This window comes from Acipenser ruthenus, chromosome 18 (genome assembly GCF_902713425.1).
Source record: "Acipenser ruthenus chromosome 18, fAciRut3.2 maternal haplotype, whole genome shotgun sequence".
Taxonomy (NCBI): domain Eukaryota; kingdom Metazoa; phylum Chordata; class Actinopteri; order Acipenseriformes; family Acipenseridae; genus Acipenser; species Acipenser ruthenus.
Genome location: NC_081206.1, coordinates 28,858,668 through 28,876,527, shown reverse-complemented (window position 1 = coordinate 28,876,527; position 17,860 = coordinate 28,858,668). Strand labels below are relative to the sequence as shown.

Sequence of the window (17,860 nt, the reverse complement as noted above, 5' to 3'; positions counted from 1 at the left end):
ACGCTTTGTCGATGCAGTTAACTACAACTTCCACAGGCCTTGCTTCTCTAGCCTGTTGGGTCATCGAATGGCTGAAGTTACTTGCTCATTTGTATTCACCAACGCTCAACGATTGTTTATACGACTCTTTCCTGTATTTCTCCACTGTGACGTTTGCTATCTTTTCGTAGGTTTGTGGTTCACATACCGGTACGACTTTTGTATATTTGTTAAAACGTTTGTGGCGACTGTATTTCTTCTGGGTTTCATTTCGGTTCCCATAGAAACCAGTTCGTGCGACCTAAACAGTGCTATGAAAAAAAGAGGCTTGTCTTCTTTCTGTGTATTATTGTTTAATGAAAGACTGTAAATGTTAGGCTATATTGACTGCATTATGGAAAGAAACGCGGGATGAAGGCTATTATATTTTTGATGACAGAAAAGTATTGTATTCATTCATTTATTTATGTATTTATTTATTTTTTTACTTAAAATACAATGCATTTCAGAGTACAAATTCATCAAAACCACTTTGAGCAGCTGCAAGGTATTTTTTTGATGCAGGTCAGCTCATTTTGACTGTGGTTTTGCTTTTTGTGTCGCATTGGTATGCAAATATACACATTTTAAATGCTGATGCAGTATATTATTTGTTTCTTGTTCGATTGTGTTGGACCGAATGCTACAGCATAAGCTAATTGTAAGATTTAGTCAGTTGTCGTTTTTATTAAAATTGCTGCTATTTTGGTTTGGACTGCCTGCAAAATGTCTGTAGAAAGCAGAGGTTGCGAATCAGAATACGACCCTAAACACGGTTCGAGTGCATTACGAAAAAGAGTGACTGAAAGAGAACCCCACAAAGGGAATGTGAAAGTTGCCGAAAACACTGAAACCCGGGGAGCAAACAATAAACACCAAAACCACTCCTTGAATCCCAGGTTAAAGTTGCAAGACATTGGAGGCACTGAACATGTGCTTGGCCTTAAGAAATGCAATCCCCCCGCTAGTACTACTAGCGCCCACCAAGAATGGACTGTTTACTCACTTATACTCGTGTCCTTGTTGTCCCTTTGTACAAGGTTTTATAAAATCCTAGAACCGCCTCATATTTGGTGAGTATCAAAGTCACGTTCTTTGTTTTGTGTTTTGAACTACAGTACCTTCCGACTAGGGGACGAATGTACACAATTCGGGGAACTGCTTGCTGTTCATAAACCCTTTCCCGTTTGTTTTAGAGAGAAGTGTATTCACATTTTTCAAAGCAGTTTAACTAACAGACCTTGTAGGAGCCCTAACGTTTTTTTTCTGTTTTTGTGTTGCTAAAATGATTATCTACTGTACACCTCACTATGGAAAATCTGCGCTAAACTGATATTTTCCCTCATTGGGGAATAGAGGTGGATTAAATGTCACAACGTCACTGTAGCATTTAATTAAAACCGCAGTATAAACTGCATTGCATTGTGTATTACAGCTGGGATGAAACACACTTTGGTAAAATGGGAAGCTATTACATCAACCAGACCTTTTTCTTTGATGTTCACCCACCACTTGGAAAGGTATTATATTTTTTAGAACTAGACCACACTTTATTCTAAAAAGTATTGCATCATAGATTTAGTCTTCAGACACACTTTTATAAATAAACTAACATATTATGCAAGGGATTGGGTCTCAGTAGAGTTCTGTGGGCCATTTCATCTTGTTGCCTCAAAGTTTATTTTAAGTGCAAGTGGATATTTAGACTGTTCCTTATGAAAAATCAGTAATTAGTGTGGGATACAGCAGCACCTGCCTACTGAATGCCCATTATCAGCCCTAGTCTAATCCAAGTCAAGCCAGATCTTCTGTATCGTGGCTTGCAACAGGGGGATACAGCTTTTACATATTACAGGAAACATGATATGTCAGATATGCCATATACACACCCATTATTTTCTAGAGCAGGGATGGAAATAAGACTCCCATTGCGTAGCAGTTTGCTCCATTCCTGGTTTTACTGGGAGTTTAATAAGACACTCCTAAGCTGTTACTTATACACCATGGCTAATGAAGCTCATAGTAATACCTGGAATGGGTCAAACTGCTATGCAGTAGGTCTTTATTTCCATCCCAGTAGTGCTAAATATCACAGGTTTTCAGTTTTTTTTTGTCTAAAGTTAGCTAGATGTCCTTGAATATCACATGTATGTTCTCAGAGGTTCCAGTGTGTTGGGTTGTTTATTGATCCCGTCTTGTTTGCTAGATGCTGATTGGTTTGGCTGGATACCTGACTGGCTATGATGGCTCCTTCCCATTTGCCAAACCTGGAGACAAATTTGAAGAGCACAACTATGCTGGAATGAGAGCGGTAAGCATACAAGTTTACAGAACAAAAAGTTTACGTCCTGTGGTGAGACAGTGATTAGGTTACTGATTTTTAGGATGACAATCGATACATTACATATTGTGTTAACTTTTGTGCAAAATCTATTTGAAACTAACTAAGCCAGTTAAAGATGATGTTGTCTGCAATTGTGCACTTTTCTTCCTCTGTCTCGCTGCAGTTTTGTGCCCTCCTTGGTTCATGTCTGCCCCCATTCGCTTACCTCACTGTGCTGGAGTTATCCAAGTCGCTCCCTGCTGCCCTGATTACTGCATCCCTTCTGATTTTCGGTAAGACTGTTGTTTTACTGTATGTGTGTAAAAGCCTAGCTTGTTATTTCTGCCTTGTAATCACAGGATTCTTTTCTTTTTGTTTAACAGATACTGGCTGCATCACAATCTCACAGTATATCTTGTTGGACCCCATCTTGATGTTTTTTATATTGGGGTCCGTGTTGAGCATGGTAAAGTTCAGCTCTCATCGAGAAAGGTAAAACAAGAACTACTGTAAGGACGAGCAGTGATCAAATAAAATGATCGTCAGGCGCTCCATGACTACCAAGCGTCTATATTCCACTGTACGTTCGGTGGCTAAATCTGAGGAAAGGATTTTGAATTATCTGAAGAGCTGCACAGGCAGTAACAATGTGGCTCCAGCATCAACTGAAAAAGGGTGGGCTCACTCCTTTATTAACTAGTACGACATAAATAAAAATGTGTTAGTTGGCGATCTGATGTGAGAGAGTGTGTATATTAAAAAAAATGAATAAAGTTAATACTAAAAAGTTATTTCCTACTGCCTCTGGTAGTGATCTGCTTGTACAGTCCTGTGTTTAATATGGGTCTGGCTGTTATCTTTCTCTATCAATCCAGGGCTTTCTCAGGATCTTGGTGGCTGTGGCTGCTCCTCACAGGGGTGAATCTGGCTGGGGCTCTGGGAGTGAAGTTTGTGGGGCTCTTTGTGATCCTGCTGGTGGGAATGAATACAGTTTGGGATCTCTGGAATTTGCTGGGAGATATAAACCTCTCGCTGGTTAGTACATTGATCTTTGTCAGTCGGACAGTTTTTTCATTATTACAGACTTATCTTTTGCTCAGCAGCGGCAGCTTCCCAGTGTTTGGGTATAGCTAACATCAAGGAATACTGTGTTAACTTGTTTAAATGTAGCAAAGGGCTTACATTGTGCATTCACCAAACTTGCATCAGCTAATTTAGCAAAGTGAAAGTTTCTCATTGAGTTTAATATCCTGTTCAATTATTTTAGGTTCTGTTTGGAAAGCACTTGCTGGCTCGAGTGTTTTGCCTGATCCTGCTGCCCGCCTCCTTGTACATATCATTCTTTGCGATCCATTTTCTAGTTTTAAACAAAAGGTATGTTTTTTTTATTCCTAAAATTAATTCAGTACAAAACTTGCACATGTTTAAAAATAACTATGAAGTTCAGTGTATCTTTGCGCTTTTAGTTTAAAATACTCAGTTATTTCATTTAAGTATACAACATTAACTTTATGTATTTTTGAACTGAAGACCTGCCACATGGCAGCCAAGAAGGTCCTATAGGATTATACAGAAACTTGTTCTTATGTCATCTGCTTCACTCCTTAACATTTGTGATTTATTAAAGGTGTTGTAGTTTATGTCCTGCCTTCTGGATCTTCCATGGCCTGTGATGGGACTTAGAGTTAAAGAGTGAGAGAAATGATTTACAGACCCCCTCTTTTTAACAGCGGTCCCGGTGACGGCTTCTTCAGCTCTGCATTCCAGTCTCGACTGATTGGGAACAACTTGCACAATGCCTCCATGCCAGAGTGTAGGTCAATTCACCTGTACCAGGAACGTTTGACAAATCACATTCTTAAAGGTCATATCCTGGGACATGAATTTTGAACATGAGCATAAATCAAGTACAACTCAAAAACTTAAAGTATATACATTAAGAAAAGTATCCGTACCGTATATTAAATCTCCCCGGATACGTTCCTTATAGGCCCAAATATGCATTGACATTCCTTAAGGAAGCAAAGCTTGGTACATGTTTGGTTCATATGTAGTTTATGTCCCATTTAAAAAAAAAAAAAAAAAAACTATGATTTTCCAGTACTGAAATGTGACTTTTTTTTTTTTTTTCTTTCTCATCCAGACCTGGCATATGGATCGACTATCACAATGAAAAACGTGCGGATTGCTGGCGGGTACCTCCATTCCCACTGGCATCTGTACCCGGAGGGGGTCGGCGCTCGGCAACAACAGGTCAGTGTGTTTGAATTATTTTTGTTACTCAAAACGACCAACCCCCCCCCCCAAAAAAACATACATATTGCTTATTTTTGTTGTTGTTTATAGATCACTTCCTATTCACATAAGGACTTCAATAATTTGTGGTTTGTAAGGAATCAGGACTTTAAAACAGGTCAGAACTTTTACTTGAAATCTCATGGTTGTCTTTTAATGTTTTTGTGTTTTACTTGCTGCTCATAACCCTTCATCGTTTACAGAAGTTGTGATTATGATTATGTGTAGGATTTTTAAAATCTTGTATTCTTGCAGAAGTATCATGTATTTTGATAAAACTTTTAAATCTTGATTTATTTTGCCTTAGAAAACCCTACCGACCCAGTGGAATTTGTCAAACACGGGGACATCATCAGACTTGAGCACAAAGAGTAAGGAGAAATGTTCAGAATTTCAGACACCAAACCCAAGAGCAAGTTGTGAATGAATTTGAATTTTTGTTTATTTATTAATTAATTTAATTTTTTTCCTCCTTCTTAGAACATCACGTAACCTGCACAGCCACCTGCATGAAGCCCCATTAACAAAGAAACACTTTCAGGTTACAGGATATGGAATTGTAAGTACAATTAGAAGATAGCGATGTCTTTTTATGAGATTTTAAGAATCAAAATAGATGAATGTGTTCTAACAGCAGTACATTACAAAGTGAAGTTTGGGGAAGTTAAAGTTTAGTCAAGTAGACAAACATTTCAACTTGTAACTACTGTAAGTGCATGAGCTCCAACGGTATTGTTTTATTGTGCTGAGACTGATAATGAGCGTTAGTTTATTAGTTTACTAAACAATACCCTATAAAAGTATTGCATAACATGCATTTCATTCTTAAGCAATGCCTGCATTCTTCTGGTTCCAGAACGGCACAGGAGACCCGAATGATTTCTGGCAGATCGAGGTGTGTGGTGGGAAGTCCGGAGATCTGGTCAAAGTGCTGAGGAGTAAAGTCCGTCTCATTCACTTGTCCACCGGCTGTGTCCTCTACTCCTCTGGAAAAACTCTGCCAAAGTGGTGAGCTTCCTCACGGTTACAAAGCAGCCCTTGACTGGCATGAACTGTTGTCAGACTTACCTCTCTTGCACCAGAGCAGTTTATTTCTTGTTTCAATATTCAAAAAGTACCGTATTTGCTCGAGTATAAGTCGAGAAATTTAACCCAATCCTGAAGTTGGGGGGGGTCGATGAATACATGAGTAAAAACCCCCCTTATGGCAGCAAACCTTTAATGTCTGCAAAAGTCATAGCCTGTGTGTGGTTACTGCAATCCCCATCTGTACCTAGCAGGGTTTAGGATCCAGGGGAGCCCTGTGGCAGGCATGCATTCAGTTCGCGAGGCAAGTTCACATACAGTACTTAGCCACACACCTGCACCTGGGATTCGTAATTTTATTGGCTGGCTGCAAATCCTTGTTTCCCTCGTTGCCAGAGCAAATGTTTCTAATTTCTCTCGAATCAAAACGCAAACATCTCAAGTGCACGCTAACAACAGTTTCAATTTCAGGAGTTACTTTTTGTTTTCTGTTACACTAAACTTACCATCTCTGTTTCAATAACAAATGAAAAAAAAAATAATACCGAATCTCACCCTCACATTGGGCGGCTCTACTTTTACGCGAGGTCCACTTTTACTCGAGCGAATACAATATATATAAAATAAAGTACTATAGAAGCAGCTGGACTCCTATTCTGGCTTGTGAATTGCTGATAAATGAGATGTAATGTGGGCTAACTTTTAACAGAGACGCATATGTTGGTGCTCTTGTTATTCCTGTATTTTCCTTTTCCAGGGGCTGGGAACAGGTGGAAGTCTCTTGCAGTCCCTACCTGAAGGACACACCCAACTCCCAGTGGAACTTTGAGGATCACGTCAATGCTAAATGTAGGGCATGCAAAGATTTATTAACAGCTAATAAACTCTGCATTCTGATCTTCAAAGTGATGCATTTAATCAAATAGAAACTTCTCTTTGAAAACCAGAGCTGTAGTAAACCCCCTCAGGTTTGACTGCATAATAAATATTTTATTAAATGTGAGAATACAAAATGCATCTTTATGTGCTTTTCTTTAATCTTCAATGTGTTGATCTATATAAGAAGAAACCAACACGCTTTGATTTTTTTAATGTATGTTTTTATGGCCATGCTTGCATTGAACTTCTAATTACAGATCTGTACAGAAGAAAAAAAAAAAAAAATGAAATCAGGGTACCTTCAAAATCTATTTATACCTTGATGCTTAGTAACTGCCGATGTTTCTTCAATTACAACAAACAATCTATCTTTGTGTGGTGTTCTCTGAGCTACCCTGTCTGGTAGCTATGCAGGGATTTGTAGGTCACAGGATTATACAATGGACTGCTACATGGATTACCTGTAGGGGAAACTGAGCCTGGTACAACTTCACGGCTGTGTAACTCCAGAGAGTTGTTTTTAAAAGGTTGCCAAACCGTTCAAACCATAGTCATATTAACTCGTACGCAAGAGTCAGTGATGTGTATTTGTATTTTTGTCATTGTTCTAAACTGCCTTTCTTAAAATCTCGCAAACGTTTTGTTCTCAGTGCCGAATATTAGCCTTGAGGTGCTCAAGCCCTCATTCCCAGAGATCCTCCTCGAGTCCCACATTGTAATGATCAGGGTAAGTAGTGAAGTAGAAACGGCAAACACTTCAATGGTTGTATAACAGAAAAGAACCACCATCTAGCACATTATATAAGTTACCATTGCTAGTGTTGCCTTGGATACTGGTGAAGAAGGGTTTATGAAAAATGAAAAATGCAAACGTTTTTTTATAATTGATTACTACATTTAATGTTGCGTATAAGTTATGTACCCTTATTCTTGGTGGTGTTTGTGTATTGGGCTATCACTGGTTCAATAAGAAGGGCTTATGAGTCATGAAGGTTTTGAGTCCTGCAGACTTGACAATGGTTTAAAATTCCTTTCGAGATGAACTCTACAGCAGTACAGAACACTGTGCTTTCTTTGCTTGTGCCCCTCTGTAACAATAAGCATGCTGACTGACGACCCCCACCGTAAAAAAAAAAAAAACCCTCTTTAAAATTGCCCCCTTTTATGTTCTATAATGGCAGCGCGAGAATTGGCAATGAAGATTGTAAATTTACAGTTGAATTGATGTCTACCTAACATAACATAACATAACATAACATAGCATTACATTCAACATAACCCAAGTATTGGTCGGGCTGAATCCTGCTTGGCTGAAAAGATGAATTCCTGAGTTGTACAGCTTCAGGCAAAGTGATCCCTGTCTCAGCCTGCTTTTGATTGGCATGTAAAAAGAGTAACAATACTAACTGAGAAACCACTGAGGTGGTGTTGCTTTGTAGAGCTGGCGAATTGTGGGCCGATTTATTTGTGTCAGAATACAATAATTATAGTTCTCTTTGTTAGTTATGAAGGAAGATGGCAGAAAAGTATCAGAACTGTAAGTGATGTTTGGGGAAAATATGCTTAATTAATATCTTGTTCTTTCTTTATTACTTTTTTTTCCCCCCCTGGCAGGGTAACAGCGGTCTGAAACCTAAAGATAATGAAGTCAGTTCTAAACCCTGGCACTGGCCAATAAACTACCAGGTAAGTTTTTAGGGAAAATGTCCTCTGTATCAGGTAATGCGTTAGATGTTGTAATATAATGTTTCCAAGCATGAGTAGTGCACACGTAGGTATCCTAAAGAGTACATTTGTTCCCCTAGGGCCTGCGGTTCTCGGGTGTGAATGAGACAGAATATCGAATTTATCTCCTGGGAAACCCTGTAAGTAAATCACCTGGCCAAATGAACAGACACTTGAATAATATGGATACATCCAGTTCTGACATCCTTCTGTTGTTGCTGTCTAGGTGATCTGGTGGTTAAATCTGTTCAGCATTGCCCTCTATGTGGTTATGGTTACCATAGCAGCAACGTCTATACAGAGAGGGATTCAACTGAGCCAGAAAGCCAGAGGTACAGTAAAGTTATACTACGTAATTCTAGCCTTCTACACAGTGGTTTAGTCAGGCTGTATGGTGGCTATGAGTACTGAAAACACAATTGATTTCATGAGATCACATCTAGACTGAGTACACTTGTGTAAATGTTCTGCCATTATGACCACTAAGTAAGACCATGCGAGGACTACCTTACATTCAGTACTGACAAATGATCGCTCAGTAAGTTCTAGATCTACATATAAACAATGTGCATTGTGCTATATCTTGGTTTTGGGAATTTGATGTGGGCTCCATTTGTTATTGTTAATAGAACAGTTTCCAGTGGTTTCTGTCTCTTATAGAGCGATGCAGGGTGCTGATGGAAGGAGGAAGGGAGATGATGCTGGGGTGGCTACTTCATTACCTTCCCTTTTTCACTATGGGCCGCATCCTGTACTATCATCATTACTTTCCTGCTTTGCTTTTCAGCAGTATGCTAACAGGTAAGTCTACTGCTGTACCTGGAAACGTCTCCTGATTTCAGTGACGTTTTAAATGGTTAATATATACCGACCATGTTGTTTTTCATTCATTATTTGGTGTTCTTTTTTTACAGTGCTGATGTGACCATTATTTGTTATATAACTATTTTGTAGTTGAGTAATGAAGGCAACTGTATACAAAATATTTACATATGTTCCTACTGTATTAACCCTTATTGTAAAAGAGTTTACGACAAAAGTTTTACAGCCTTAGGCCTATTGCGTTGTTTTCAGGGATAACTTGGGACACCATGCTGCAGAGTTGGGACTTGTTTGTTAGTCCTCCTGTCACGCAAAGAATATACAGTGGAGGAGTGGCTGTGCTGATCATACTGTTCTTGTACAGGTGAGTCTGTACAGGTTTCCATCACAGGGGTCTGTTCTGTCTGAGGAGTGCTGCCCCTGGCATGCATCAATCACAAGAGAAGAGATTAAATGATTGGGTCTAACAGACCTCTGTGACCTGGAGGTCTCCTTTTACTGTTACATTTTATTTAATTAATTACCTTAACACACTGCAATTTTAGTACACGAAATCAACTATATTTAAATGTTTAGGGTTAGGTTGTTACTGTGACTCAGGTGACATCTAGGTGTTCCCTGGGTAAATGTCAAGGCAGTAACCTCAGCAGCCCTTAACATTTTAAATTTGGTGCAGTTTATGTGTGTAGCGGCAGATGATGTGGAAACCACTCTGTTTGATTTCTTCCAGCTTCTACTTGTTCCATCCTCTCTCCTATGGCATGGTCGGACCACCTGCTCACGACCCCAGCAGTCCCATGGCAGGACTCAAGTGGATGGAATCGTGGGAGTTCTAAGATAGAAGTCCATGGACCAGATCCAAGGTCTTTCACTCTTAAATGCACTTTTTATTTTTTGGTTATTCTGAATTAAAATGTTTTGTCACTGTTACAAAACTGGAAACTAGAGGCTGGCTTTATTTAGCCCTGGATCACTAGATTACATTACAGGGACTGAACTATTATAGTTATGAGTGCCTAACCACTACATTTTGATTTGCATTTCTTCCATGTTAAATTTAGCTTTTTCGTAAAATGGATATGGATGTGGATTAACGCTAGAAGTTTTAGCTGTTGAGTGATGCTTGGAATTTGGTTCTGGTTAATGAGGACACAAATTAGTTTTATTCATCTTGTCAGTTGTGGATGCTTTTCACTTTTTGGACTTTATCAAAGGGATCCTTTGACAATCTCTACAAAAATGACTAGAAATGTTAATTCAGTCATGTGTTTAGTCAGGATTCCTTTGAGGTTAAACATTTCATTTCTAATATGGTCCTGTTTGTACCCATTTTAAGATTGTGGGTCTGAGGTCACCTTATCTCATAACCTCTTCTGTAGGGGTTACACAGCATTTCATCGTACAACACAGGAGTTCTGTGTGACGTTTAAAATGACCGGTTTAACCCTTTTAGCAATAACTACTTCAAGTTCTGGAGTTTTGGGATAATGTAGGTTTAATGTTGTTTGTTTGTTTGTTTTCTACTCTAATGCTCACTGCCTTAGTGTAGTGGTATTGAAGTAATGCTTTTTGGTATTCATTTTAATTTGTGTTAGTTGTGTTGCTGTCTGTCTGGTAATTTAAACATCTGTTAAAATATATTTTTATTTTTTACTGTCAGCAGTGCTTTTTTATACACCAGTAAGTATCATGAGGTCACTTGAATTTCATTGTTTTCTTTAAAAATCCTGATCTGCAGATACAAACAAAATGATATATATTTGGTATGGTGCATTTTAACTGTGTGTTAGAATAATCTGGTGAAGATATGGGACACATAATAAATAAATCCTCTTTCTGCTTCCGCAGCACAGAATGACATTTTGAGTTAGCAGTGTCCTGTGCTAGGAAACTGAATGTGGTAACAATGTTATTTGTAAGTAAACACTACGGAAAATACTTGAGCGTCTGACGTTTACTGCCATATTAGAAAAATAACTAGGACTATATTTCTGAAAAGAATAAATTGTGTTCAGAATGTGTGTTTTGTAATGATTTGTTCTTTTTATAAATAACACATTCTGTTGTAGTTTTTTAAAGCTAAAATAACCCAAATGCATTTTATAAATAAATGTCCACTGGTATTTTATTGAGCAGTAAATCTGTAAAATACACTCAACACTCGGATTGGCAGAATTGCTCAACTTTGAGCAATATGATTTTAAGGAACTTTTATAATGAGTAAAAATAATTCTGTCTTCATCTTCAAATGTTTTTTTTTTTTTGGTCATAAACCTTTTGCTACTGAGAGGCAAAAACAATAATAAACAAACAAAACAGGCTGGAAAACTTAATCTTTATTTTCTTTACTGAAAGGGACTACGGTTAGAGGTATATGAAGGCATGTTTAAAGCAATGACAGATCACAGCTTCCAACAGTGGAAATAGCCCAATATCTATTCAGACCTATTTAACATGAGTTATTGAGTAGTACACAATATATATATACACAGCAAAAATGAGCATTTGTTGCTTTCTTTTCTTGTAACAAAGTCTTTAGTCTACTAAACACTGGAAACGATCACTCTAAATCTGCAACAGTGTCTGTGTTTGACAGACCTTTCTTGTAGCAGCTATTGCATGAGGAGTTTCATTTACACACAATGCAGGCTTTGGGCATTAGGAAAAGAACATCTTTTACCTGTAACATAAATAGATAACTGGTACTTTCAAAGACTGGCAGAACCTTCTCGATAGACATTTTATAGTGCAGAATACTCGGCTAATGAGCTGTTTAAGTCCCCAAATACAACAAAAAAAAGAGAGATAAGATCCTTCAGGTCATTAGACCAACCAGAAAAACCAGGACATGGAGGAGGGTCTTCCTTGCAAAAATGGGCCATAATATTATTAATAATAATATTTCTGTCTGAACAAACAATTGTGTACATGAGCATTGTGTTTGTTCACCCATTCCTTGGGTAGTAGTAATGACTGCTTGACACTTGCATGATGGGTTTAGAAATAAGGTGCTGCCATTCTATAATAACCAGTACCAATGTCTGCTCCACAGGGCAGGATATATACACTTTGTATGGTACAGTGTAAGGCACATTTCATTACAGATCTGTTAAAAGCAACTTTGCACAGAAATATTAAGGTATTGATATTAAAATGTATTTGGCAATACAGATCGCTTATTTTAACTGAACAAAGTTAATACACTATATACCTATGTTAAAATATAAAAACAAAATTAAATACATAGTACACAATCTGTACACAGCATCCAGACCTCTCTCACTTGCCTCTAATCACACATAGTTAACGAGGTCACAAGATTAATATCGCTTACTTGCAGATATTTTCCGGTAGTCCCTATAGGAATGTGCTTACACGGGATCTGAGTTTGTTACTAATTGTAAACGTCTTGAGCTCTTGATTTACTATCGTCAACACCCACTGCTTTATTTTTGGAAGATTACTGCTCCAAAATAAGAGTACGCCCCGCTATTAAAAGGTTAACAAGTGTTACAGTGTTAAGCAGATACAAGTCTAGCAAAACTTAAATAAAACATATGAGGCGTTAACAGACCCATTTGTACCCTTTGGATCCAAATCCAAAACAGATCAAAGCTTTACTAGAAGGTTGAGTTACATTTTTTACATCATATAATTTAGCAATATTTCTTTTCTTTTTAAAAACTACCGTAAACTCTAAAAAAAATAAATTATAAAAAAAAAAGAAGAGAAAACATCCTAACCGCCTAACAAGTACTATTTTGGATACTAGTCTAAGTTTGTATGTACATTATGCCCGGACCTATGATTGGTAGTGGTGTACAGATTGAAAATAAACCCTTTTAATATGAATGTGGTTTTGCTTTTTCCTTTTTGTTTTTCTGGGAACCATTAAGGAGTTCTGTTTTATTAAATCCCTTTAAAAGGCAACAAAGTTAGAAATCCCATGCAATACATTCACTTCAGATCTTGTGTCCACCCAAGTTCTTCTTTGCTATGTTTTTTCCCTGTTATTTACTGCCAGGCCCTGTGGGTTTCCAGTGGGACTCTGTGTAAATGAGGACTGGACTCCTCCCCTTCCTGTTTCACTGCTCCGCCTCCATACTGTGAGCTTTAGGCGCTTCAGGAATGCACTGATCCGGCTGTGGTGACGCCAGGAATCCCGGCAGACACACACATTTGTACGATCCCTCCGTGTTCACACACCTGCCATTTTTGCACAGGGAGTTTTGTTCACTAATGTCTTTACATTCATTTATATCTGCAAAAAATGGAGGAAGAAACATAATTCGCTAAGAGGCATACTCTTAAAGAACTGCCGTAACAGTAAATGCATAGGACTTCCATGTCAGTTGAACAAATGGCTTCATCTACGTGCATGTAAATACTTTATTCATTCAACACCAACATCTATACATATCTTGTTCATTTCACCCCTTTAGATTCAGAGGCAAAATGTTGCAAAAAAAAAAAAAGACTAAATAGACCGATATATCTAGGTAGAAATACTACTGGTGAACAGTATTAGTGAGTGACGTTACATTGCATGTTTCATCAATAGCTTGAGTTAATGCCATGCATCATTTCTTATATATTTTTTTAGGTACACTGTATGAAACTGCCCTTCATGGGTTCCATCAATGTCTTTAATTTCCTAGTTAGCAACAATCTTTGATCGTCATGTCTGTTGTTAACTACACTAAACTGTCACTTCAAAATAGTGTGACAATTCCAGTTGACAGACATCCGTTCATTCTCCCTTTTTTTTTGGACTGTGGCAATTATTCCGAAATGCTGCTTCTCAAAACAGAGTTCAAACCCAGTGCTGTAATCTCATCAAGGAGTTGTTAAGACCCGATGTAGGTTAATGAAGAGATCAGATTTTTGCGGTCATGAAAATAATGACTTACCAATGCAGAGCATTTTGTTTAAATCGAGCTCAAAGCCATCGAAGCAGTCGCAGGTGTAACCCTCCCGTACTCTCACGCAGCGCCCATTCTCACAGCCATTCAAAACCCCACATTCCTCAGCCTGCAGTCCTTCAAACCCATCGAACCTGTCTGTAAGAAAATAAACAGAGGATCCATTTCGACTTTCATTTTCTCTATATTAGCAAGCAATCAGTTGATTTTCTATTTTTTCAAAAGAAAAGCATTTATAGGTCGAATGAACATGAACAGTGAAACAGCTCAAACACACAGCAATTAAAAGTAACAAGAGGCAGAGGGCATCTGTCTTCAGATCTGTCACTAGATTATTAAAAGACGCTGATGACGGCTTGCTTACCAGCGTAAGGGTTTACAAACTCAGGCTGGTACTCTTGTGGTTGATTTGTTCGAAGAGGCGGGGAACCTCTGAACTCATACTCATTGCTGGGGTTCCTAAAAGGGGTCAAAGGGACAGGGTCCTGGGGTCCATACTCTGGTCCCGGGTTGTTGTAATAAGGGCTATTTTCAATATCCACATAGCCTGGTCCATCTGGTCCATATTCGTAGCCTGGTCTGTCTCTGAGACCATCTGCCCCCAGACCATCTGTCCTTGGAAGGTTACACAGCACTGCATAATACTCTGAAATTAGGCAAGAATATTATATGTAATTAGATTCCATGTTGTTATATTAAGATGTATGCCACACAATACAGTATGGGGAGAACAGTATATTTATTTATATAGAACGTCTGTAGCAAGCCTTTGTTTAGCATTCTGTTTGAATCGGATATGGGGTGGAGTCGGTACTGCAGCATTCAAAACATGGAGGCGTTTTAAATCGTCCTCGGCTTGGCAGATAGTTGCTCAGGTACGGTATCTTATCATAAGTTATTCTTTTTAGTTGATCATACCTGTGCGAGGATTACAAGAGTGTATTACCTGAGCTCCTCTTTGGGCAAAAGGCACAGTCATTGCTCCAGGCTACACCATAGAGACAGCAGCACTCGGTGTAGGTGGTCCGTCTGCTTGTAAGGGGTCTCGAACACATGTACTCGCTAGACACCTCCTCCCAGCAGATATCCAAGTGGATGTCTTCCTCACTATCCAGATCCTCTGAGAGAGTTAAGAGTTAGAGTTTGTTATAATCCAGAACTTTAAAAACACTGAGAGTTTCTAAGGCAAAATAAATCAAGGTACTAACCTAAACATTTGTCTCCTTGCATTATGGGTGTATCCTACTGTATGTACTGAAGTTTGATTTGATTGAATATCAATATAATAATAGCTGCACCAGGTACTTAACTGGTGCCTGGAGGTTCCCGTCATGATTTACCTGATGAGGAGTTTGCGTTGATGCAGCGTCTGCGGGTCACATCCAGGACGAGTGGAGGGCTGCAGAAACAGTTAAAGGACCCGGGCGTGTTCACACACTCTCCATCCACACAGGTATCCTCCTCCTGACACTCATTGTGATCTGAGAGGGGAACAGGGGCACTTCAAATACTGAACAGGCAACTCGCAGGTGCTGCGCAAGACTTGGGAGAAAGACTTGAATATACCCTACACTAAAGAACGGCCTGTTCCCAATATTCCTATATGTAACAAAGGCAGGCAGGCAGGCTATGGAGGCTCGGTGGTCCAGTGGGTAAAGGAAAGTGATTAATACCAGGACGTTCCCGGTTCAAATCCAGGCTCAGCCACTGACTCACTGTGTGTGACACTGAGCAAGTCACTTAACCTCTTTGTTCTCTGTCCTTCGGATGAGACGTAAAACTGAGGTCCTATTGCAAGTGACTCTAGTGCACCTCCTAGTCTCTAAGTCGCTTTGGATAAAAGCATCTGCTAAATGACTCCTTAATAATAAAATAATAATAATATAGTGCTCAAATGTTATATAGTAAGGGTACGTATGGGTTCAATGATGAAATAAGGAGGTGATTTGGTATGGTGCATGAAGGTTTAATCAAATCACCACATGGAATAGTGGAAAGGGAGATGGTCTGCCTTACCCACACATTCCAGGCGGATGGTATCATAATAGTATCCCACTCGGCAGTAACAGGAGTAGCCAGGCTCGATATTTGCACAGAGACCGTTTTTACAGATTTCGGAACCAAACATTACGCATTCATCCGCATCTGGAAACAGAACGAAAAGTTAGTAGAACCAAAAAAAACCAACCTGCACTGCCCTTAAATTGAGGGATTGCTGCTATTTTATTAATACATATGGCTTTTTAGTGTGTTCATAGACTCTAGACTCTGTGTGCCAGGAGCTGATAAACAGTGGCTTGGCTGTACAAAAAAAATTGGGCTTGGATTTAAATTGATTAATGGCAGCAAATGTTTATTGAACATAATGAGCTGGTGCCAATTCCACTGCAATTAAAAGACCGCCCTGAATCTATCAGTGTATGCCTGTTCATTCAAATTGAGAGGCCCCATCAATATGGAAACTGAAATCTGTAAAATATTGCGCAGCATAACAGATACGACCTGCTGTTGGTGGCGTTTTCAAATCTACAAACCCTGAAAAATATGACTGTGTTACTGAAGTGTGCACAACACCTTGCACGTATGTAAGGACCCTGCCAGTTTTATATTAGAAAAAGATGTGCATTCTGCGGTGTGCACTTGTGCTTAATTATAGGTACAACATTAGGGTTTGGAAGCCTTGCTTTTATTACACTCGTAAAAAATAGGAAATTCTGTTTTTTTCCCCCTATACATCACATTATCCATGTGTAGTAAAATAACTGCTGCTGCAGCAAGTTTGTGTTATAATTTTTTTTCTAAATACATTTTAAAAAGCCAACAAAATGCCAGGATGCATATACTGCAAGAAGATCTGGTTATCTAATTAGACGGTGGTGACATTTTCAAACACATTTCACATCAATTTTGCTGCTTGATCTTTGCACATAATAAACATGATGTTTCATGTCCTTTTGGTGATACAGCACACAGTGATAATTTACCTTTATAGATCAGTTGCCCAAAGCCAAAGGACGTGCCTTCCATTGATAAGAATCCATGCCCTTGTGGACAGAGCTCATTGTATTCATCTGGAAGTAAAACCACAATAAATTCTCACATTTTCTTTAATGAACATCTACTCTACTTTCCCCAAATCTGTAAAAAAATACTTTTACCAAAGCACTGATATTCTTATAACCTATCATAATGTGAAATGAGGCAGCCCCCTCCACGCATCCCTACCTCCCCCAGTGATTGGGCAGGGGTGGATCTCACAGTCGTCCCCCCAGCCGGACCCCACAGTACAGCAGCACTCCTGCTTGGTGGTGTTTCGGGACAGCACGTTATCGCAGAAATTGGCATCGTCCAGGTTGTAATAGCACTCCTTCCTCTCTCCACTAGAGCCAGCCACCACGGGTGTGTCCACTATGCTCCCATATCCTGAAAAAGTTCCAATGAGTATTCCAGTTTGGTGACTGGGTAGCAGACAGTACTGAACCTGTACTGGCATGTACTGCTCACAGCTCCTCACTTACTATTATTTTCAGGAGAGGCAGCATTATTGGGATGGGTTTGTATGATTTAATTCTCTTAAAGCAAGGATGCAAAACAGCACTAAAAATACAGTACTGTACAGGTCCATCCAAGATTCTGACTCAAGATTTTGGTGAAATTATGACTGCATTTGCTGCGTATGTCATTAATAATGACCACAAGGGGGCGGGGTTTCTCATTCCTGGGAGTTTTGAAAGGTGTTCACCGTCTACACCAGTTGTGCAACAATCAAATCGTTGTAACTATTCTGGGAATCACTTGGTCAGGGGTATAGACACATGGAAATCATTACAAGATGACCAGGATTCTTAAA

General features: G+C 39.0%; 2 protein-coding genes across 4 annotated transcripts in view; one reads left to right on the top strand and one right to left on the bottom strand.

The window, feature by feature from the left end:
- The first annotated feature begins 19 nt into the window (after positions 1 to 19).
- LOC117417281 (protein O-mannosyl-transferase 2-like) lies at positions 20 to 12,854 on the top strand. Of its 3 annotated transcripts, none has more exons than XM_058991859.1 (21): positions 20 to 189; positions 1,454 to 1,538; positions 2,225 to 2,329; positions 2,526 to 2,634; positions 2,725 to 2,833; positions 3,217 to 3,376; positions 3,609 to 3,715; positions 4,072 to 4,154; positions 4,485 to 4,594; positions 4,688 to 4,754; positions 4,944 to 5,007; positions 5,117 to 5,195; positions 5,493 to 5,644; positions 6,420 to 6,511; positions 7,192 to 7,268; positions 8,156 to 8,227; positions 8,347 to 8,406; positions 8,493 to 8,598; positions 8,927 to 9,067; positions 9,341 to 9,452; positions 9,819 to 12,854. In XM_058991859.1, the coding sequence occupies exons 1-21, from the start codon at positions 68 to 70 to the stop codon at positions 9,922 to 9,924; spliced, it is 2,118 nt and encodes a 705-aa protein (XP_058847842.1). In that variant the 5' UTR covers positions 20 to 67; the 3' UTR covers positions 9,925 to 12,854. The 3 variants fall into 3 exon arrangements, 2 of the variants coding, with proteins under 2 accessions (XP_058847842.1, XP_033885204.3); XR_009307710.1 differs by having other exon boundaries at positions 69 to 1,091; positions 8,908 to 9,067; positions 9,819 to 9,951; XM_034029313.3 differs by having other exon boundaries at positions 69 to 1,091.
- The window catches only part of LOC117417276 (latent-transforming growth factor beta-binding protein 2-like), a 97,261-nt gene continuing 90,807 nt past the window's right edge, over positions 11,407 to 17,860 (bottom strand). The window contains exons 35-42 of the mRNA XM_058991857.1: positions 17,236 to 17,433; positions 16,995 to 17,081; positions 16,027 to 16,155; positions 15,351 to 15,491; positions 14,957 to 15,130; positions 14,375 to 14,656; positions 13,999 to 14,148; positions 11,407 to 13,349 (exon numbers count right to left, since the gene is read on the bottom strand). Coding sequence (XP_058847840.1) covers positions 13,174 to 13,349; positions 13,999 to 14,148; positions 14,375 to 14,656; positions 14,957 to 15,130; positions 15,351 to 15,491; positions 16,027 to 16,155; positions 16,995 to 17,081; positions 17,236 to 17,433 — 1,337 coding nt within the window. The 3' untranslated portion in view covers positions 11,407 to 13,173. The remainder of the gene's footprint in view (positions 13,350 to 13,998; positions 14,149 to 14,374; positions 14,657 to 14,956; positions 15,131 to 15,350; positions 15,492 to 16,026; positions 16,156 to 16,994; positions 17,082 to 17,235; positions 17,434 to 17,860) is intronic.

Coding starts and splice junctions, on each gene's coding strand:
- LOC117417281 (XM_034029313.3), top strand. CDS start 745: ATGTCTGTAGAAAGCAGAGGTTGCGAATCAGAATACGACCCTAAACAC. Junction 2,635..2,724: donor TGCATCCCTTCTGATTTTCG/GTAAGACTGTTG, acceptor TTTGTTTAACAG/ATACTGGCTGCATCACAATC. Junction 5,008..5,116: donor ATCAGACTTGAGCACAAAGA/GTAAGGAGAAAT, acceptor CCTCCTTCTTAG/AACATCACGTAACCTGCACA.